Source organism: Grampus griseus (assembly GCF_964374135.1).
Source record: "Grampus griseus genome assembly, chromosome: 6".
Taxonomy (NCBI): domain Eukaryota; kingdom Metazoa; phylum Chordata; class Mammalia; order Artiodactyla; family Delphinidae; genus Grampus; species Grampus griseus.
The window spans coordinates 61,810,879-61,835,523 of NC_139000.1; the positions used below are offsets into that span (position 1 = coordinate 61,810,879).

General features: G+C 37.9%; 1 protein-coding gene across 1 annotated transcript in view; it reads left to right on the top strand.

Annotated features, from left to right (window-relative positions):
• The first annotated feature begins 1,892 nt into the window (after positions 1-1,892).
• Positions 1,893-24,645, top strand: part of LURAP1L (leucine rich adaptor protein 1 like) — a 44,962-nt gene continuing 22,209 nt past the window's right edge. The window contains exon 1 of the mRNA XM_082655925.1: positions 1,893-2,857. Coding sequence (XP_082512051.1) covers positions 2,552-2,857 — 306 coding nt within the window. The 5' untranslated portion in view covers positions 1,893-2,551. The remainder of the gene's footprint in view (positions 2,858-24,645) is intronic.

Consider the following 24,645-nt stretch of genomic DNA (forward strand, 5'->3'; position numbering starts at 1 on the left):
TCTGCAGAAATCTAAAATGAAAAAAATAGTTTTCTATTTTTGAATATCTTCGGTATCAAATACAATTTTACTGTCTGTGACTCACAGCAAAGGAGGTGTTCCTTTTTTGTACAGTTACACTGATGATAATTTGACAATAAACTACTTTTATGGACCAAGTTCAAGTTAGATACTGTGTTTACGCGCTACTCTTCTCAGCCAGCCCTATGCTGAACTTTGTAAGGGCTTTATGACAAAAAACAAAACAAACAAACAAAGAAAAGCAAAGTAAAAACCTCTTCTTTACTGAAATTCAGGCTTTCCATAATTACATGTTACAGTGTAATTCTTATCCAATGAGCTTGTGGTTTTCCAAATTTAGGACAGAGCATGTAGTTTTATCAGTGATTTGAGATTTAGTTTTGTTCTCCTTTGCTTCCATAAATGGTTGTTCCAACTCTAAAATGGGCCACTTAATTTACAACTATTTTCTTCATTTCTTTTTTTTTTTCTTTACAGGTTTTTCACCCACAATAAGCCTTTTTTTTTTTTTTTAAGAAGAGGTTGGGGGTAGGAGTTTATAAATTAATTAATTTATTTTTGCTGTGTTGGGTCTTCGTTTCCATGCGAGGGCTTTTTCTAGTTGTGGCAAGCGGGGGCCACTCTTCATTGCGGTGCGCAGGCCTCTCACTATCGCGGCCTCTCTTGTTGCGGAGCACAGGCTCCAGACGCGCAGGCTCAGTAGTTGTGGCTCACGGACCTAGCTGCTCCGCGGCATGTGGGATCCTCCCAGACCAGGGCTCGAACCCGTGTCCCCTGCATTAGCAGGCAGATTCTCAACCACTGCGCCATCAGGGAAGCCCTCTTCATTTCTTTTTTAAGAGAAGAAATAACATACAATTTCTGACATGTTGACAAGAGAACTTTAGCAACTTTCTCCCTGACGTGAAATATTTCACTCAGAAGGCTTGTTTCCTATCTATCCTTAGGCTTCCTGGATGAGGCTCAGCTAAGAAAGTACTCTGAGATGTATTTGCCCATGTGCTTATAAGGGTAAAACCTGAGTGATGTCTCTGGGAAGGACCAAGAACACAAATACTTACTTGTCCCAGAAAGAGAGGGGTCCCTATTTTGAAATATCGTAATGGAACCCCAAACAGAGCTTACTAGGTTGAAAATAGTACCCTCTACTTGCAGATTCTTAACACGAATTCAATGTTGAATCAAAGCTATGATCCATATAGCTCATAATAACTTACTTGGTAGAAGAATCTCCGATCAGTAGATGGCAGGCTTTGGGTTTCTTTCAAATAGTTGGAAAATACAGATAGATTATCAAAGACTAGTTTTACCTTAATTACGGAGAAAGAATATTGAGTATAAGTATCTCAGCAACCTTCTCCTTTTAAAATCCACCACTATCCTCAGTAGTCATAGAGATTATTCTGGCTATTTTTCACATCTGCTTGCGGTGACAATGTAGCATTTGGTAAGACAATTAGCTTTGGTTGCACATTCTCACTGAACTTTTGGTGAATTTATTACACTGTATATTAGTACAAAATTATTAGGAAAGGCTTCTAAAGCTAAAGTTTTGTCATTTAGGAAGATGGGGGGTAGGGAATGACACTACATTTAAAGTCATTCTTCTGCCTCTATTGTTACCAGGCCTAAAAGTTGTAGCTACCCGGCAATTTCGTTGGGAAAACTGAAAATCTAATCCCCGTATTAGACACTCCCAACTAAAACAGGATGTTGAAACTACTACTGGCAGCAGGGGTAGGAAATTTTCTGTTGCTCTTCTTGCCTGTGTTTTACGGTACAGGGGTTGGCCCTGGTTTGGTCCACCTGCCAGCGGAGCTTAAAGTTTCCGAGGCTTGGGGGAACACAATGACTTGGATCTAACAGCCTAAATGAGAAGAAGGGAATTTGTGCTGCCTCGAGGAAGCCGTTAAACTCCTGATAAGCGAACTCTCTTTTTTATGCATCTATGCACACGACCGACCTCCTCTATCACTGACTAGAAATAATTTCTGACAATCCAGGATATTCCGAAAGCTTGGAGACATATGGCTGGAAAATGAAACTACCCTGGAGTGTGGCCACATCATTATTTTGTGTCGCATGGTACCAGATGGGCAGGTGGTGAATGGCGCTGGGATGTGAACGGACAGTTTAACAATGTGAATTTTTTTCCCCCATAGAGCTCAGACAGACTTCATTTCCCTCTTGTCTTTCGGTCTCTAGTACTTGGAATTTCCCCCTCTCTGCAATATCAATTAACTCAACTTTGCAGTGGGGTAGCCAAAAAGGAAGAGGATGAAGGGGGCTCTATAATCCTAACAAGTGTCGAGGGAGTCACTGCGCCCCGGGAACCGCGGCGGCGACCCGCCCATCCTGTGCGGATTTCAGGGCTGATACCGCGCGGGCGGTTATGGAGCGGACCGTTTGATCCGCCGAGGATAGAGACCTGGGCTCGGTAGGGGTGTGCTGATCTTCAGGCAGACGTGGAGGCCCCTGCTGCCTCTCATCCGTAGCGTTTTATAACCATTTTCATCGTTCTTCAAAAGTCATGGACGACGGCCCGCTGCCCGACCTCCGAGACATCGAGCTGAAGCTAGGGCGCAAAGTGCCCGACAGCCTAGTGCGCTCGCTCCGTGGGGAGGAGCCGGTGCCCCAGGAAAGGGACAGAGACCCCGCCGGGGGGAGCAGCGGCGGTGGCGGAGTCTGCAGTAGCAGCAGCAGCAGCTGCAGTTTCCCTCTCTCCCTGTCATTCTCCTCTTCGCCCTCCCCAACCTCTGGCTCCCCACAACCTAGCCATTCCAGTAGCGCCCTGGAGAGGCTGGAAACCAAGCTTCACCTCCTCAGGCAAGACATGGTGAGTGTGGCTCTCCAGCTTTGGGAGTGGGGGCCCGCGCAGAAGCACCGGGAGATTGGAAGATGCGGTCGGGGGCAGAGAGGGCGGCCGGGGCGGCCGAGCTGAGCCATGGGTGCGTGGGAAACACGGGGAGGGGAGCGCGCAGCGGGTGCGCATCTGGAGGCAGCAGCCGGGAAGCTTGTTTACCCGAGACTTTGCTCGGTCACGGTTTGCTAAGACAGCAGAGCCTGCCCTGCTCTGTGTACTTTCTGACGTCAACTCCCTTTTCCTGGCTCTGACCATTGAGATGCCAGTCTGCAGCCTCCCAGGCATAAGCCCGCCGAGGGGGTCTGCAGTTATTGCACGCATCTGGGGCCTGCTGTGCGCCGTTCACACTTTCAGTTCAAAAGGTGGCTCGGTCCCTTGCACTTACTGTAAAAATACTTCCTGGTTTGCCGAAAGGTGGCGCGGCGGAGTCCCTGCAGCCCTTCTTCCTGGCTCACTCCTCTTCCACCACCACCGCCCCGCCCCTTGGTGCAGCAGCCGAGCAGTTCCTAGGCCACTGTGGAGCTGATTCTTCACTGCTGGTTCTGAAAACAATGGCCCACTCGGCCTTGATGTCCTTATGAATAGCTTGTCTCATGGTTGATCCAAAAGAGCAGGTGATCCCCAGGCCCAGGGATTTGCTAATGACCACTTCCTACCCTCCCCCGTCAGTCCTCAATCTGCAATTGTTTTCCGTGCTGTTTGCAAATGTTAGCCTAAGAATAGGACAATGGGACTAGAAAGGGTCCGAGAATACTTGTTATTCCGGATGTACTTAGAGGGAGACACTTATTTACTTACCATGAACTCAGGCAAGTCACTTAACCTCTGTGGACCTCGGTTTATTCGTACAATGAACTGCTTGGAGGAAATGATTCCTTCCTTAATCCTTTTAAGAAGATGACCACAAAACAACAGCATTTTCCACCAGCTTGGAAAGGAGGAAAGTTACAACAGGGGCCTCAGCCACTTCAACATAAATGACCGATCTACTGGGGCTTTGCATGAAAAAGAAGTAACCGGTGGTGTTACTTTAGCTCCTCTCTTTTTGCAGTTGGAACACTGGGAGGGAATAAATTCCAAGCATAAAGTAATCTTGGCAAATATACTAGTGCAAAAAGCCATTCTTCAGAGATCATGTCCTATGCTCAGAATTTTTACCACACTATCAACACAAGGGCTCTAAAAACCTCTCTCAAGATCTTTTAAGCTGGTTTACTTAAGAACTTTAGTTTTTATGTCTCAAGAATCCATTTTCTTCCCAGTTTGAATGCAAATATATAGAGACATACGTATATAGGTCTATGTATGTGTGTGTGTATATATATGTGTGTGTGTGTATTCATACAACATGTGTAATGCAAATGATTTTATTACTCTATTCATGTTTCACTAAATATACACACACACCACAGGTTATACATGTTAGTTATTCAACAAGTATTGACTAAGCATTGACTATACCTGGTAATTAACTGGGTGCTCAAATTACAAAACAAAAAGTTCAAGGAGCCTATTTAGGGCTCTCAAATCTCTTGCACTCATTTGCCATTTATTATTTGTAGTATATAAAGCCTAGTGTGCTGAAGAATTTTGTAGGGTAAAAAAAATCTGGTTATTTTCAACAAAAGACATTTTCCAGCCTTGTCTATTTTTCTTAATGAAAATGTCACAGAGTTAATAAAAATCTGTTTCCCCAAGCCAGATCTTGTTATGCATAATGATTATGGTATATACATAAATACATTTTAAAAAAGCAAGCAGAAACAACAACAACAGGAGGGGTAGATTATTAAACTGACTATTCATTATGTTTTCTACGTGAAGCATAGTTATCTATGAACCTAGGAGAATTTATGTCAGAACAGATGTTTTGTGTTCAACTCTGTACTCTAATAAAGGTCTCCTTTATTGAGCAAATGATAACATTGGCTATGGGAGTTTAGAGGGAAAGGATTGAAAACAGGTATATTCCCCTGCCAATGAGACAGTTTTCCCCCATTTTAACATAACTCTTACGGGTACTAAAAACCCCAGCTTCAGCATAATTGCAAAGCAACAGATTTGTTTTTATGCAGACTTGGCAGTTTAGTTATAAACATGGAACAGATGCAGTTGTGCAGTTCTTCCTGTCTCCTGGCATCCCCATGTCGAGAAGTTGGGCGATGCCCCTGTGAGTTTTATGTTCTTTTCTGCTCTCTTCTACGAGCACTGAGTCAGCCTCCTTGGTCTAACGCTTGACCACACATTTCATGCTCCTTACTTTGAGTTGTTCACAGATTTTTCTTCTGGATGGTCTGGAATTATCAGGCTTCGTTCAGTCCTGCCCTCAGAACTCCTTCGTAAGAAACACCTTAGCCATGTACAGGATTTTCTAGAGACTTTCAGGAACTAAGCCTTCCTTCTTTTCCTATTAGGATTGATGTACTTACCACTGACACAAGGCACCTTAGACTTGCAGGGACGGAGTCTCAAAACTTAAACTTATTTACATGCACCTGATCTTCTCATTGTCTCTCTCATCTCCTTTTATGAGATGAATCATTTCCTTAACTCTTCTCTGTAAATATTACAATCAATGCTCTTGAAGTCTGTGAGATACAGGTGGAAAGGAAGCAAGATGAAAGAGATGGAAGTTGGGGGTGGACGGGGGACTGTTTCTGTGGCCAGACTTCTTCACCTTGAAACCCTTATTAACAACATAAATAGCACAATACATAATAAAGGGTGTGGGAAGGAAAATATTGGAAAAGAAAACTTGCAGGCATATATTTGATACAGTAGGCCAATTCAGATGTTCTGGAGAGAGAGCACATTTTCCCAATGTGTAAAATATTTTTTATTTTTAATTTAAAGATAAGGAAATTTGACAATAAGCAAATGCAGGGATACACATAGGAAGTTTATAATGAAATCAGAAATAGATGTCAGACTTCTGGTACGAAGTCTGCCCAATTATATTCGTTCACTACTTTTCAATTCACAGTGTTTTACGATCTGTCATATTATTTGAGCATAAGGTCATACTGGGAAATAAGTATTTTCATCCACATTTTGCAAATGAGATCACTGTGGCTTAGAGATGGTTGAGAAATCAGGCCAATGTCACATAGCTAACTAGTCAACAGAATCACAATTTGAACTCATATCATCTGACTCCATGTACTGTGCTTTTCCCCCATTCTCGTCTGCATCCCAATAATTTCTCTTCAAAATAGTTTTTATATATCTGTGGTAAGTCAGCAATCCCTAGAGTACTAAGGGACCAACAAACAGAAGCCATCAGGATGCATGTCAAGGGCTGTTTCAGATATGGGTTCACTCAATAATCAGCAAATATTTATTGAGTGCCAACAATGTACCAGGCCAGCCTGGAGACCTTGGGAATATAGTACAAAATGGCTACTTTAAAAAGTCAGTCTTCGGAAGAGGTCCTGTCCTATGATTGGACTTTTCATTCCACTGTCTATGCAGACTCCTTTTACAAAATTTTCTTAAGACTTTAAGCATTACTTATCAACTGCTGCTCTAAGTTTTAGAACGCCTCATAACATCTGAAATATTTTTCCAGTAAATGTAAATAATCTCTGTCAAAGTCAATGTTTACCACTTAGTAATACATTTTATACTGCACTTTTCTTTTACAAGACGTTCAAAGGATTTTAGTGCTATCTCAATAATGTCCATATCATACCTCTAGTTTAAGAGTGAAAATTATTTTCATCGATTTACTCTGGAAAAAATTTGAAATGCATAAGTTTATAAAGGCAATCACTAATGAATCAGAGCCTGGAATTAGAAGGGATCTAATGGACGCTCCCAAGTTTGCCTTCCTAGATAATTACTGTTCAGTCATCAAAGTATAGTTTGAAATGAAGTATATACTACCTATTGATGCCGTATTCCAGATTTTAGTCAATTCTGTGTCACGCTGGAATGGTTAATGTGGTACCATTATGAATAACTAATTTGAAGATATTGTGTCCTGATCCCATATTTTTAGCAAGTACATATTGGCACAGCAGCCGTGTAACAGTGAGAGAGAAACAATTTCAAGCTAGTTACTTGTCTTACTATTAAAGCATTCAAATACCCCACCTGATTCCTCAACTCTTGCTTTAATAAAGTTTTCTAGGCAATACACAGGGCTAGACACAAACACACATAAATGATACCAGAAGAACATGAATCAAAATGTCAAAATTTTTGAGAAGGATACAATTGTACTTCGTTTTTATCAATATTTTCTCTTATTGATCTTTTTCATGTCCCCGCACCCCCATAATAAATGGCTTGCCTATTTTGTAATAAAAAATATACTTTATATTTCCTCAAAAAGAGGAAAAGATCATAATTTCATTACATTAACGTCACAACTGCTTTGGAAAAGATTCAGAGTAGGCTAGGAGCTTTCTATCATTTGTTCCATAATACTTTCAATACTATCTTTACTATTTTATCATTTAGGTTTTTTTTTTAATTGAACAAAACTTTAAGGAAAACCCTTAAGGAAGGCGTCTGCCTTGATGAGTTCACAAGATAGTTGAAAAGATAAAATGGGGATATAATTTTGCCAGAGAAAGATTACAAACCAGCACGTCAGCATGTACAAGATGCCATAGTGGAAATCAGACGTAAGTGTTGAGATTAAAAGATAAAGCTGAGGAGATCTGTCATGGCGAATGTGCCTTGTACAAGGAATTAAAAGTGCTGATAGGGCTTCCCTGGTGGCGCAGTGGTTGAGAGTCCGCCTGCCGATGCAGGGGACATGGGTTCGTGCCCCGGTCCGGGAAGATCCCACATGCCACGGAGTGGCTGGGCCCGTGAGCCATGGCCGCTGGGCCTGCGCGTCCGGAGCCTGTGCTCCGCAACGGGAGAGGCCACAACAGTGAGAGGCCCGCGTACCGCAAAAAAAAAATAAAATAGATAAATAGAAAATAAATAAATAAATAAATAAAACCCGAATAACTCTCCTTTTTAAGAAGGGGCTAAACACCGTGCTGGATGTTTATATATAGCTATTATGTTCATTTTACAGATAAGGAAACTATGGCTTACAGGGGTTAAATAATTTGAGTAGGTCACCGTAAGTGGTTTCCCAGCCATTCATTCAAACAAGAACCACTGGCAATCCGCTGGATCCAAATTACTCCCAAACCATACTATATCTCAGCACCATGAAGTGTGCCTATGTATTGTGACTGAATATTTCTACAGTGATTTCATCCCACAACTACCAGTGGATCTTTTGGTATTCTTTTAAAACTGTTATTGTTTCCTTTTCAAAATTAAATATATGCTCTCATTATAAAACTTCCAGAAATATGATATAAAGAGAAACAAAAGTCCCTTTTTACCTACTCCCAATACATCTTCCCCATATTACTCTTTACCCCAAAAGAAACCACTGCTGACAGTTTGGTGTGAATCCTCTCAGGTCTTTTTCTACGTCTTTGCCTGCATATATAGGCACATACACATTTACATAATTTTAAAATGTCTGGATTTCACTTTTCTTATTTTACATAATAATATTTTATTATGTCACCTGACATTTATTGGATGATTACAATATGTCAGTTGGCACTGTAAACAGTTTTCATGTATTACGTCATTTCATTCTCACTCCTCACCCACTTGTGAGGTAAGCACTGTGGGTTGTTAGGTAATATAAACAGATTCCTGATAGAATTTAAGAAATGTTTAGGTAATATTTATTCTGTCAATTCTCTTATATGAACCTCAGCTAGTTACTAATTAAAATGAAAATATCATTACTTTGCTTTTTATAATAAATGATTATCCAAATATTCAATAGTTCTTCTAGAATCAAATTCCATCCACAGAAATCTGACTTAATCAGAACACTTCCTCTATTGAAGAAATAACCAAGTCTTCACATTGGAATGTACTTCTCCTCCATCACATACCATTTTAACATAACCTTTTTGTTGAGTTTTTTTTTTTCTTTTTTGATAATAATAATATCAGTAAAACCTCTAAAAGTTGGATCAGAATGCTAACATGGCACGAGATGATCCCTACCACATGGAGAAGGCAGAATGGCCACCAAGAAACTATGGCTCAAAACCATCTTAGGTTTGTTCAGACTTTAGAAGGCCCATGATGACCAAACAGATTCTGCTCCTAGAGATCTGGCATAATCAGAACACTGGATTCTTTAGTTGAAGATATAATTAATATCCTTCAAATCAACTCATAACAAAGTGATGTATAACACTGGAACTAGGGACTTCCCTGGTGGCGCAGTGGTTAAGAATCTGCCTGCCAGTGCAGGGGACACAGGTTTGATCCCTGGTCCGGGAAGATCCCACATGCCACAGAGCAACTAAGCCCGTGTGCCACAACTACTGAGCCTGCGCTCTACAGCCCTCGAGCCAGAAATACTGAGCCCAAGTGCCGCAACTACTGAAGCCCGCGTGCCTAGAGCCCATGCTCCGCAACAAGAGAAGCCACCGCAATGAGAAGCCCACGCACTGCAGCAAAGAGTAGCCCCTGCTTACCGCAACTAGAGAAAGCCCGCATGTAGCAATGAAGACCCAACACGGCCAAAATAAATAAATAAATACATTTATCTAAAAAACCCAAAAAACTGGAACTATAATATATTACTAACTCGCCCTCTCCCTGAAGGCCCATTTTATGGACAGTTGGAAGACTGGTGAAGCAGAGGATCAGCACAATAGTGAGATAGAAATTTGATGGTATCCTGGCACTATCGGACCCAGCGCTGCATTTGGCATCTCCAGGACAGCCATTTCCCTTGATTGTCTTGGTTGGGTCTGCCAGCATGTCCACTGCTGTTCAGCCTGTATTCTAACTGACACATCTTATTCTTCAAAATGTTAATCCCATCAATCAGGAGTTGGTCATATTGGACGTCTTTAGGGTGAGTTTTCAATCTTGATCTCTGATGTCTTATTATTGATTTCAGATTTTCAGAGGATAATCAATTTCCCTCATTTCTAAGTGCCAGGGGGCACATCACATTCCCATGTATTTCCCCTCTACTATCAGCATCACATTGCTGTTGTAGAATAATTTTTAATTTTTAAAAAACATTCTGGATAACATGGCTTATTTTTATGTAAAAAATGATCAGATTATCCATTTGTAATTAAAATTACGGAATGTTCTTTTTTTCTCTGTATTTTAAATTAGGATGCCTGCAGTGAGGCAGATGTAAGTCTTCAACTTTCCATATATTTGGGAGCAGAACAAAATTGTTGCTATATTAGTACCCACCTCAGGAAACACATAGAAAGGTTTTAACACCAGCACCCCAAACAGTGAGATATATGTCACAACTCAGGGATTGATAGCCCAGGATATGATTATAATAGTTTCTCTGATTATTTATTTATTTAGTTTTTGCAAAAGACATTTAACTAAATTTACGTTGATTTTGTTGTTTTGGTGCCGACCAAACGAAGCTTGAGACCGAAACTGAGAAGGAAAGTCCTTCCTCATGGTGATAAAGTCCAACTTTCACGGCTGTGCAAGTCACAGAACTACCTATAGTTCTTTTGCTGAGAATTTAATCATAAAGAGCTACTACTAGCTCTTTATTGGTGTGATGTTAATTTTGTTTCCAGGTTTTCCCTTAATTTCATAAAATGTTTAAATTATTATAATTGAAATGATACATGCTGTTATTAAAACATGCAAATAGTACAAAAGGATCTAAAGTAGAAAATGAAGGTTCCCTACATCCCCCTTCCCAATTTCCAATCCCTAGAGACAACTACTATGAATAATATTCTATGTATCCTCCTAGAAATTTTCTGAATATATGTAAGTATACCTATAGTTTCTTATATACCTTTAGCTATAATTATAGACATATATTTGTGGAGGCATATGTGTGTGTATAATTTTAAAATTGAGACTCTCAGAAGCTCATGTTGCAGCTAGTTTTCTAGATTCAGTAAATACTCTGGTATTGAATATATATCTATAGCTTCAAAACACAACTTACAGTGCTCCCACTTTGGATGGGTTACTGGCAAAGGACAGCAGTTAGAGTCTATTTGTATAAAAACATACCGCAGTTGGTGAGGCAAAAAGACAGAGTCAATAAACTCTAGAAATAGAAAAGACCACTGTAGAACCCTAGGGTGGGAAAGAACTTAAGAGGTTCCTTGGTGCCTTTAGACCAATTCCCCACTGGCATCCTCACCCATTGATCATCCATCCTTTGATGAATTTCTTCAGTGATGGGGACTTCACTGGCTCCCAAAGCAGACCATGCCATTTTCAGACACTTCTATTCATTATACTTGTTAACTGGCAATTCCAGTTGTTCATCAAAAAGACAAAACTATAACCGTTCATCAAGAGGTAAAAAAAAAAAAAAAATGTTCCAGCCTGTTGCCTACAAGCCATGAGTTTATAACTTAAGATGGATGCTCTATCAGGTGTAAAATACAATGAAAGCTCAGTGAGCTTCTCCTAGTTCGATATGTACATGACTAAAATAAAAGCCTTTCTTGACTTCCTTGCAAAATGAAAAAAAGAACGGCAATGTCAGGTATTGGCAAGGATGGGGAGAACTGGGCACTCTCCTGCACTGCTGCCGGAAGTGTATGTTCCAAGCACCTTTTTAAGTGGTAAACCTGACACTGTATTTAAAAGAGGGGGGACTTCCCTGGCGGCCCAGTGGTTAAGACTCCGTGCTTCCACTGTAGGGGGATGGGGTTCGATCCCTGGTCAGGGAACTAGGATCCTGCACGCCACAGCTCGGCCAAAAATATATAAATAAAAATAAAAAAGGGGAAAAAAAGATACTCAACACAGCAATTCTGGTATCAGTAATATTTAAGATAAATATAAAAATTTACTCTAAGAAAATAATAATGAATTTGTACAAAAATATAGTTTGTGTGTACCTTTGGTATTATGTATGATTGAAAAAAAATGGAATAATCTAAATGACCAATAATGGTAGGTAGGCTATTTATCTGCATATGATAGAAATTTGTGTAGCTATTAAAATTATACTGTAAGATTATTTATGGAAGAGAGAAAATGGTTATAGATATTTACATGCTTAGAACAAAAGGCTGGAATCAAATACTACTGTTAACATTATAGGGTATCATTGGATGGTGGGGTTATGAATGACATTTTAAATTTTTTCTGTTGTGCTCTGTTGTTCTATTTACTTTATCTGCACTAAGTATACATTGTATTTTGATAAGAAAAAGTATAAATAGGCAGAATTTTAGAAAATAAAAGAGTATGGGCTTTAGAATAGGTAAAGGTGAATTCAAGGAATCACAGCCCTGCCTTTTACCAGCTATGTGTCTTTAAGCACATAATGAGTTTAATATACATAAAGTAGCTGGGAGTCTGCCTACTAAATAGTAAGCACTCATTAAGCATTAGTTTTTTTTGTCTTTCTCATTTGATTAATGGCTTAACTATTTCATACTTATAGGAAAAGATGAGATTAGAAGTTGTCCTATTATCTTTCTCTTCTGTCCTTTTATTGTATTTCATAGAAGAAGGGGGAGGGGCATGGCTACATGTAAAATAACTTCTTGTCCTGCACAAACTACATCTGGGTTGCTAAATTTGGCATTGAGCACAAAAGCAACACCAGGAATGATTAGTGCCCAAGTAAGAAATGACCACTTCAACTCTGGCAAGTCCTTTCTGTTGAAAAAGGTGAATTAAAAACCAACTGACAGGGCTTCCCTGGTGGCGCAGTGGTTGAGAGTCCGCCTGCCGATGCAGGGGACACGGGTTCGTGTCCCGGTCCGGCAGGATCCCACATGCCACGGAACAGCTGGGCCCGGAGCCTGTGCTCCGCAACGGGAGAGGCCACAACAGTGAGAGGCCCGCGTACCGCAAAACAAACAAACAAAAACCAACTGACCCATCAGGATCTTGGAGTGGCTGATGCTAATCACGGGCAAGACCACCACAAGAAGGTAATGGAATGGACGACTGCGCTCAGAAACATTTACCAAGCATTCCACAGTCTCCTCCTATGGGCCTTATGCCTCCTGCCAGAAGCAGATGGGTAGAAAATATGAAGACTCTGATAGATGTTCACATAGGTTTTAAGAGAGAAAAGTAGTCACTGCTCAGAATACAGAAAAGGATAAGAGATAGTTGATTACAGACAAAGCCCTTTTTTGGATTTCATGGGTAAGAATCTGAAACCATAGTCCAGCCTTCTACCATCTTACAAGGTGATGATAACACAGTAGTGCAGAAAATAATACACAGAGCCACCAATGTAATCACTTAGATCAGTGATTTTATCGTCACACTATAAAACTTAATGATTTCATGGTATTTCAAACATTGTTCATTGACACAATCTTTCTGCAGTAAAAGCACATGGTTATTTAAGTTATACTTATAAGTCTCTGGAGCTACAGATTTCCACAAGGTGAGAGTCTGACAAAATCCTGTGTACCTGACTTCATTTGTCACTTTATTATTGGGCCAAATGTTCAGCTGTATATTTCAACTTGGTTAATAAAACTGCTGTCTTTTTCTCCCTCCCTATAATCACCCTGAGGGCAGAAGCTATGATTAATCAATGCTTGTGTTTCTCTAACACCCAATCATTTAGGGACTCAGCATTTGCTTAATGTGTAAATTAAAGTACACCTTAGTCCTAATTCTAATTTTTGGGTTTGGAATGCATTAGCAACATTACTTTTTTGGACAGGAACACAGAACCCCAATCCGTCCTCTGCTTCCCACTGGCCAATTCCACTCACCTGGAATTTAGGTTCTTGGTTAAGAAAGACTAAAACATGTTTCTTCCTATTACCTGTTACTGTGACATTTGACTTAGAAAGAGAGAGGGAGAGAAAAAGAAGCAGCAGGGGGCGGGGGGAGGTGAGGGAGGAAGGGAGGAAGGAGAAGAGAAAAGAGAAGAGAAGAGAAGAGAAAGGAACCTTTCTTCCGCTGTGAAGTGATACAACAGAATTTCTTCTTGGTTGCAGGACCTACTCTATCCTCAGATATGGTCAGCTGCAGAAACCATTGCTGTCAGGGGTACTGGCAACACATAGAAATGGAAGAGTTGTTTTGCTACTCTGTTAGGTGCACAAACAAAAGGCACATTTTATTGATAGTTTTTGCCATCCTCTCTTCCTACTCAGGAATGAGGTTTTGAAGTTCCAGAGTGAAAAGAAAGAACTTACAAGAAAAAAGACATCATTTATAATTGTGTATGTATTGACATATGGTACAGTCTATGTGGTTTGGGTTGAAAAGAAATAATAGTCTATTTTGGCAGCCTACGTTAGTACCCAGATAGCATTGATTGTTTGGGCATTCCTTCTCTCACTATCCTTAGCACATCCTCAGTATAGACTTCGGAACTTAGGACTACGACGTCACTTGGGCACATTGTATCTGACGTGTTTGAGACAGTTAGCAAACTTGTAGTGAACCTCATCAGTGATGACCAGATGGTAAGTTAGATTGACAGAATGAAAAAAGCTAGGTTTCTTGAGTATTCATAAGATTCTAGAAGTGGAGACAGTTGCAAGGAATCAACCTATTTTTCTGTTTTTAATTAGTAACTAGATTTGAAAGATGAAAAATGGCTATCAAATACTCTAGTATTGCTACTAAAGCAGCAACTGCATGGGTTTCCTTCTGAATTTTTTTGTCCTTACATGAGCTTTTACATACCATTCACTTTCCCAAAGGCACTGGTTTTACCACCTTGCAAGAAGCTGTACTACATGAACTTTTGCTGCTTTTAATCTTCGTATTTCTTATTTATATTATCTGCAGGAAAAATTTACAAATATGTGGAGAAATATTTTTTAAAACCTGTATTTTAAAATAATTTTGGACTTTACATAACAAAAACAGTACCAAACATCACTATATACCCCACCCAGACTCTCCCACATGTTACCTTTACCTTCTCATTCTCTTCCCTCCCTCTCCTCTCTCTCTCTCTTCTTTCTTACCCCCGCCCCCGCAAACACACACACTTTTCCTTAAACATTCTTCAACTTAAAAGCTGCAGACATGATATTACTTTACCTCTAGATAAATACTTCAGTGAGCATTTCTCAAAAACAAGGACAGTCATAAATGTTGTCCTTCCTCTCTCCTATATACAGTACAGTCATAATTAATGACTTACATCATTTTTTCCTGCTGAGTTTAGACCTGTCCTCGGAATATTTTTCAACAGAGCACTACAGGAGGCCACCTTGCATCAATCAGAAGTCTACCTCAGGCCAGCATTCAGTTAAATAATACAAGTGGGCCTACCTGAAGCATAGAAGGGGCAATTAGAAGAGCATGCCCTCAATTTCCCACCTTCCTATTGACTTAATGTCAGAAATCCTGTTCTCACAAAATCATCTTTTGAGCCAGAGCTTGTGATCCATATGAAAAAATGAAAGAGTAACTGGAAGATTTTGGACCGTAGGTGGTATTCAGTAAATGCACTTTGAACGTTGGCTACACTAACAACACTATCACCTTCTACCATGTAAGCTGTATGGGGGCAAGGATGCTGGGAGCCAGTTTTGTTAAGTGAGGAAGAAGAGAGAAGAGGACATAGGAAAAGGAAATATCTTTTAGCATTTTTGTCTAAGAAAAGATTTCTCCTAGGAGTCAGTATTTTGCACTGTACACAATAGTTTACAAAGCATTTTCTCATATGCTACCTTCTTTCCTCAGTCCTGGGGTTATGAGGTTACAACAATTAGGCAATGAATATAACATTTGCAGCATATGCTGTTATACCATGTTTACAGCATGTATTTGCTAGAATATAGTATTTCCCCAGTAAATGTGACCAATAATAATAGGCTTCTGCCTGATATTATACTTGCTTGGCCAAGGAAGTAATAAATCAAGCTATGCTATGACTGTCACTATGTGCTACATTCAGTTTAGTTCTTAAAATTCAGACAAACTCCTTTTGGGGATTATATTGAATAGTAAAATCCATTTGTTGAATTAACTCTTGAAAATTATCCGCTTGTTTTTCCTTTAATCTGGCTATGTTCAGAGTTTGCCAGGAACTATGGCCCCGACAAGCCTGATGAAATGAAACAGAATTTTAACTTTTATATTGTGCTTCTTAATTTTGTTTATTAGTTCAATTTCTAAATTTGTTTCGTGTTTGCTTTATAAAGTAATACTTGTTCCAATTATTCCTTATTTGAAAGTTTTTAAAAGTTAGTTTGGGAACGCCAGAATAAATATGCGAGAAGAAAGTCAGGATAACGAAGAGATGAGATTTAGGGTCTTCTCTCTACGTGTGTTTCTGTCAGTGGGGAAAAATGAACTAGCATATGACAAGGATTCTTTTGGTGAATATTGGACTCATGATGATGAGCCCACATGGCTTTTATGGGGACCAAACTCACATAAGGACTTAGAAATGGATCTTGAAATTTCCCCCACTCAGTCCAGTTCCCCTCCCTCCAACCACCATCCTTCAGTAGCCTGGGAAATTATACCAATATCTGCCATGCCTACCAACATGCATCCTACTTCAAGACAATCTGGTACCATAGGGAAATGCAGTCTGGATTCTCCTTATCAGTATGCTTAATGTAAAATGAAACTATTTTCTTAGATGTCCATATTGGTATGATTTCTTTCGCTTATCATTTGAGTTGATTTTTATCAGCACAGTATTGTCCGTGACCTTGATCTGTACTTTGGAGTGGAGTTTGATGAACACCCTGTGTGTCCTGCTAAGCATTTTTTGGACTTGTTCAGTTACTCACCGGCAGTAATTTTTAATTGCCCTCCTTTCCAACCATGTAACGATTTACATTTATAAGTGGGATTAAAAGAGACCAATTTCATAGAAGATGGGAAACTTGTTCAGTGAAGCAACTGACTAGTTCTACGCTGTTGCAGTTGAAGTCTCATATGGATTCATACATGATAAGATCAGGAATTCTGAGAACTTAACGGTTGTCATGTATTATATTAACGTGTACTATAACTTTAAAGGGAAGTTAAGAAGACACAGTGAAAACATTTCTTTCAACAGTATTCCTCCCAGGCACAAACAAAGCAATCTTTTTAGTGAACCATAACTTTACTTGGCACTAGATGTGGAAAATCAACATGATTTGAAGGATGGTGCCAGCACCAAATGGAATTCCCCAAACATTTTGATTTAATTAATAAACGAAATGAGTTCAGAATATTGTCATTAGCAGTCAATAAATAAAAAAACAAGGCTAAAGTCACAAATGCATACTACTTTTTGTGTTGGAGACTTTTAAATAATCACAGCACAACCATATTATCTTATTGGCATTAATAAACAAGTGGGTTAAAATGATTATTGTTAGAGTCTGTAATACTTTTATTTAAAACCACTAACCATTAATTAAGTCTCCTAGGAGCACTATCAAATGATCACATTGCTGAGTTGGACGTGGAGATACGGAGACAGAGTGATTTACAGTAGATTAAGACAAGCCCAGATTTCCCACTTTCCAAACTGATTGTTCAGGATGCGTGGAACAGCCAATACAAATAGAGGAGACGCATTTCCATTTACACTTTAATTCCAAAAGTCCAGACATCATTACTGGGACTGCTCAGTAATTTCCTAACATTAAGTGTTGCGTTATTTTTGTTTGCTTTCAGTCTTAAGACAAACTGATTCTATTTGGATTTCACCCAATATTCTTTAAGGAGAAATGCACTGTTCCTTTTTTTTTTACATCTTTGATTTGATTTTGTGTCGACAGGATCAAATAACTTGAAAATTTTATCTACATGAAAACCAGTGCCTTTTTGTAAGCAAAATTTGGTGCTACTCAAAGGCACTAACACTTCTGAGAACAAATAAAGTAAGTTAAGTACACACTAAGAATGTCAAATTGATTCACGCACTTGGAAATGAGTCTAACAAGAATCTATTTTCCATCTCTTGACCTTACACATGATATTAATTTTGCCCCAGCCAAAAATCTTAGTTGTTCCAATTAAACACTGATGATGCATATCTATAGTAAATATACATATTTCCAAATCCTCACTCTGTTGGGCCTTAAAGACAGATGGAAACTCTCAGTTGCACACCATTTAACTATGTAAATGTCCACCCTGGACACTGTTCCCCATCTCTGCTTATAGAAATGTTTCTATAATAGAAATCAAGTAAATACAACATATTTTAAAGCATCAACTATATCCCACTCTTGTATAAACCCCAGAAGAAATACAAAAGAATTTGAAGACATGAATTTCATGGAACTTGCAAATCAATCAGGTAAGTAAGGCATGAGGTTACTACTAAAACAATAGCAATATTTAACTTCCATAGTATTGAAAATTCTGATCTAATACCAAAGGTTCATGATCCATAATAAAATGCAATTTTTATTTGAAACAAATTATACCGTAACCATTTAATGCTGTGCTTGTCTTTTACATCATAATGTACGACCCCACCTCAGCTCCTGAAATGTGCTATGTATATACTCTTGTCTCTGGACATTTGTATGTGCCATTCCTTTTGCCTGGCTCTTTCTTCCTCTCCCAGCCTTATCCCTCACACCTCATCCAGTTAACTCTGACTTTTTATCCTTCAAGTCATACCATTGATAATATTGTATTTTGTTTTGTTTTTTATGTCCCTCATGAGACTATAAGTTCTCTCATAGCTAGAACCTTGTTCAATTATTTCATTTCTAGAATTTAGCAGACTGTAAGAGCTCAGTATTGGAGGAATAAATGAATAAAGCTCTCTAAAAAGTTATTACAGAGGAGGGTAACAGTAGGTAGAAGTAACAGTAACAAGTTTGGGGTTATAAGCACTGACTGCCCAGGCAACAGTAATGATTGTGAGAGTGATTGAAGTAGATGGGAAGGTTATGTTGGAGCTAATGAAAAGAAGATTGGAATGGTAAAATATTCCCAATGAATAGAAAATACTATTCTAAGAAGTTTGAAGACAATTAGATAGGCAATAAGGACCAACAGTAGTTGTTATTTTAGAGAATTTATATAATGAAAGCTGTGTTATATTTTTTAATACTCTATTTTTTTCTTATAGTTGTCTTCTTGAGAACTAAATGGTTCCATGTGTTTTATATTATGGGATCCTTAAAGTATGTTGTCCTTTTGAAATACTCATTAACAAGAAAGCATACTGTTTATTACTGAGGAATGAAAGTACGCAACAGAATAAAAAATGACAAAAATATTTTTGGAACAAGGAAAGAGAAAAGGTTATATTCATTCAAGATACAAATATGTCAAAATTGTTTGTTTTCTTCCTACTAGATATAATTTCATAAGTACACAGATTTTGATTATATGTCCTCAATAAATTTAAGTTGCCTTTATTAGTTATGTTGACACTTTCTAAACAACAACAAAAAAATAAGTATGTTTTAATCATCCAAATGACATTTACCTATGAACATCTATTTATACAATTCTCTATGCTTAGGATTGTTTGATTTATTTTGAAATTAAGGGTTTTTCTGATTAAAATGTAATATACTTTCCTGATGTATATTTCAGGGAGTACATAAAATATAAGGAAAGGAGGGAGGGACCAAAAAAACATGATTACATTACCCTGAAGCCACTGTTGTAACATTTTTATCTTATTAAAGTATTTTTCTTCTGTACTTTTTCCTTTGCGTTGTTGAAGTTATAATATATATCTTATATCTTATTTTTTGTAAATCCTGGTTTTTTTGTTCAACATCATATCATAAACCTTTTCCTATATGATTTTTCTAAACTTAATTTGTATTACCTGAAAAGTATTCAATTTTCTGTGCATTTCTCTAATATTGGATAGTTAACTTGCTTCTTGTATTTTTGTTGATGATATAACATTTCAGATTATTTCCCTAATAATTCCTAGGCAGGGAGAATAAATGTCATTCCTTTTGTAACATGATTTTCCAACTCTTGATTCCTTTTTCTTTTGTCAGACTGAATATTGAGTAGTTTGTTTTTTTAAAGGGTGCATGAATCCTGTTTTCTTATCTCTTGCAAAGGAGAAAAGAAGCAGGTAAGCACAAGGGCTTCAGAGCCTGATAGATCTCAGTCTGAATCCCAACTCCATCACTTATTGTGTGAAGCTGACAAGTTACAGATCCTTTTTGAGGTACAGTTTGAAGACAGTAATATCTATCATTTAAAGTTTTGTGAAGATCAGGTGATACTCATCATAGTGCTTGGAACTAGTGCTTTATTAAAGAGTAGCCATTATTTTGTATGCTATTATTATTGTTGGAATTCTTTGTTGTCACTATGGAAGTTACCTTTAGTTAATTAAAAATTTCTGTGTGGGATTACAAAAACAATAAGACAAAAATCAAAACAGCGAATACTTTATCAAAACAAAAACCTCCACTACCTTTAAAATGCATTGCTACCAGGATTCCTCCTATTTCTGACATCAATCACAGGGCTTTATTTAAGGTACCTATGCTTATTTCCCAGAATTCAATATACAACCTCCAGCTGCTCTTTATCTGAGCAGTAAATTCTGATCATTGCAAAACCAGCCTAGAAAGATGCTATTATTACTATTGAAGAGTGGCAATGAGAATCACTGTGATTAGTTTATAAAAGCTGTACATACAGACTGTTAGGAGGGAGCCATGTCAAGTTTTAGTTGATTACAAGAATTACATTTCTGAATCAGGAGATAGACAGTGGGAAAAGAAAATAGGCTTTTTTCTACTTTTAGAGGAACCTAGGCACATCACTGATTATGTTTTAAATTGCATCCACCAGGATTTTAATTAGCAGACAATAATCTCAAACTCTAGTGATATCTGAGTGAAAGTCTGAGCTGTTATTATGGTAGTTTTGTCTTTTATTCTGTATTATAAGATAAGCTTTCAAGTTTTAAATTCAGAAAATTCTTCAAGGATTTTATTTCAGTTAGACTTATATATTTTCTTTAATAGAGAGAGATGAAATCAACCCAAATAGAGCCTTATTTAGAAAATTCACACCCAAGGAAAAATATATGATTTGGCATCATCTTTGCCAATTATATGGCAAACACTTGTATAAAATCCAGCTATTATTTACTATAACATGTGTGAATATAAATACTTTGGGTTTTTTTATCATCTGAGTTGACGAATGGTATTTATGGAGCCAACTCCATAGATGATGGACTATTTCTTAAAAATGAACAGTAGTTTAGAAGCAAGCATCCCATCCTGGGGTATCTCTGTATTGTTTTATAGGTATTAAGTCAAAGTTTTATCATAAGCATCATTCTTATTTCAAATTTATAAAAAATGGCACATATAATTATAAAACTATAAATGCTTCATAGATGAAACTTTCAGTGTAATGTTAGGATAAGGCATCATCTGAGTAAAAATAGTACAATTTGGTATTACTACGAAGCCGGGTGTCTGGACATGTCCTGATGAATTCATCATGTGCCATCTGTTCCAATATTTCTTGCCACCAGCAACCATTTTTTTTTGGCCAGTAGCTATTGTAGGTTTCTACCTATATTTGTTTGACTCTATTATGGATTTTTCTACATGGTTATGGAGAAAAATATACTCCATACTATGACATACATTTATACTATGACATAAAAGTCCTATATGTTAATAGGACATTTTAAAACTATAGGAAAATTAGGACCCAATTAAGACTGCATTGCCTTGATTTTTTTTTTCTTTTCCATCCTTCTCACCTTATGTGATAAGAATTAAGAAAAGTGAACCATCCTATTCCCAGTAGCTCTTTTTAAGTGTGGTGACCCATCTGTTGCCATATGCCAGGCATCTGTTTTTATCACCCTCATTTGTGGTCCTTCAAAGCTAAAAATGATGAATTAACATTGAATTTATGCTAATTTTTACTGCAAGAGAACAGCTATTTGCAAACCATTTAAGCTGGCAGCAGTGATTTTCAGGTGTAAGAGAATATAAGAGGATAAGAATAGAAATCAGCAATGTATTTTTATTCTCAGCTACCTTTTTGAATAGGTGTACAACTTTTAGGTAATTGTAATAACTGCGTGGCTCCATTCTTCAAGAGCAAAATGTGAGAAGTGATTCTTGCTTGTAAAATATCTGTTGAATTTAGATCAAAGGAAATATGACATTAAATGTAATAGGGTCGAACTGTTCATGAATGCTTATTCAGGTGAGTGCCAGTTTAATCCAAGTAGTAGAATTGTTTCTTTTTTGAAAAGATGATTCATTTTTATCCAATCCTAAACTATCATCAGAAAGTGTTGATGGACTATTAAAGGCTAATACTACTCTGATCAGAACATAATGTAATATTTCTCAACTTTTTAGTACTGTGGAAATATCAATGAATTGGAACCAGAAGATAGAAGTCTCAGTACTATTTCTGCCACTAAGTGGTGATACAATTTGGGGCGAGTCATCAATCTTGAGTCCACGTATAAGTCTCAGCATATGGTAACCTGACTTGATTATTAACTGTGGTTTCTTTTACCACTAGCAATCTGAGATTCTTATGCCTGTCTTTAAGGTATATACTTTTTGGTTGCATGGAATTAATCATGTGTGCATTTATCAATTAATCTAATTTTTCAATGTATACATGTAATTCTGAAGTACAATAGATATCAATGATATTAGATATTTAGATTGAAATAGCACTGACTTTAAAAATGAAAATTAAAATGTCTTAAATAATGTGTATTATGCAGATTTTCTATCCTGAAGCCAATGTATAAATAATCTTTTTGAGCAAGGGAACAACCAGATTTTTATTGGAAACATATTCAGTCAGCTTCATTGACCTGCTTAATTACCTTGAATTTCAGCATCCTCAAATGTGGCAGACGTTATTTTAAAAATTCAGGTCATTTTGGGCTTCCCTGGTGGCGCAGTGGTTTAGAGTCCGCCTGCCGATGTAGGGGACACGGGTTTGTGCCCGGGTCTGGGAAGATCCCAAATGCCGCGGAGCGGCTGGGCCCGTGAGCCATGGCCACTGAGCCTGCGCGTCCGGAGCCTGTGCTCCGCAACGGGAGAGGCCACAGCAGTGAGAGGCCCGCGTACCGAAAAAAAATAAATAAATAAAAATTCAGGTCATGTTAAAAGTAAAGGAGGTAACTGAAATTTTTTATTGTGGTAAAAAACACGTAACATAAAATTTGCCGTCTTAAGTATAAAGTACAGAGGTGTTAAGTTCATGTACCTTGTTGTACTACAGATCTCTAGAACATTTTCATCTTGGAAAACAGAAACTCTATACTCATTGAACAACTCCCCTCTTCCCCCTTCCCCCAGCCCCTAGCAACTACCATTTTACTTTTTGCTTCTAAGAGTTTGACTACTTTAAATACCTCATGTAAGTTAAAATTTTGCAGTACGGTTGACCCTTGATCAACAGGGGGTTTGAACTGCACAGGTCCACTTATACATGGGTTTTTTCAATAAATACCAGAGTACTATGCCATCTGCAGTTGGTTGAATCTGCAGATACAGAACCATGGATAAAGAGGGTCAACTATGGGACTTGAGCACCCTCTGATTTTGGTATCCTTAGTGGGTCATGGAACCGATCCCCAGGGGATATAGAGGGACAACTGTATTTGTGTTTTTCTGCCTTGCTTGTTTCACTTAGCATAATGTCCTCAAGATTTATCCATGTTGTAGCCAATGACAAAATTTCCTTTTTTTTTAATGGCTGAATAATATTACACTGTATGTGTATCACATACACACATTTCACACATCACATTTTTTTTATCCATTCATCTCTTGTTGGACATTTAGGCTGATTCCACCTCTTGGCTATTGTGAATACAGGTATCCCACATTTTTCAAAAGTTTGCTTTATGCCACTTCGCCTTTACAAAAGACCTACACTAGTACTGTACCTGTTTTTGCTAACCAAAGACATATGGAAAGTGTTTTTCCTTCCACAAAAAAAGGCAATTGCTTCTACCATTTATGACATTTCAGCTTAGAAAAGGTTTCATAGGAATGTTCTACTTTTGGATAGCTGAGGAAAGCTGTAATGCTGCAATGAACATAAGTCATTCTTTGAGATTCTATTTTCAATTCTATTGGATATATACCCAGAAGTGGGATTGCTGGATCACACGGTAATCCTGTTTTTAATTTTTTTGAGGACCCGCCGTACTGTTTTCCATAATAACCACCGTTTTACATTCCTACCAATAGTGCCAAGGGTTCCAGTTCTCCACATCCTCACCCACACTTCTTATTGAATGATTTTTTTGGATAGTGGCCATCCTAACAAGTCTGAAATGATACTTCATTGTGGTTTTGATTAACATTTCCCTGAGGATTAGTGATACTGGGCATCTTTTCATATGATTATTTGCCATTTGTATATCTTCTTTGGAGAAATGTCTGTTCAAGTCCTTTATCTATTTTAAATCCCATTATTTGTTTTTTTGTTTTTATGCTGCAGGAGTTCTTTGTGTGCTCTGGATATTAACCCCTTTTCAGATATGTGGTTTACAAATATACTCCCATTCCATATGTTTCCTTTTCATTCTGTTGATTGTTTCCTTTGCTCCACAGAAGTTTTAAAGTTCGATGTAGTCCCATTTGTCTATTTTTTGCTTTTGTCGTCTGATCTTTTGGTGTCATATCCAAAAAAACAAAACATTGCCAATCCAATGCCATGAAGCCTTTCCCTCAGGTTTTCTTCTAGGATTTTTATACTTTTGAGTCTCATGTTTAAGTGTTTAATCAGTTTTGAATTTATTTTTGTCAATAGTTTAAGGTAAGAATTCAACTTCATTCTTTTGTATG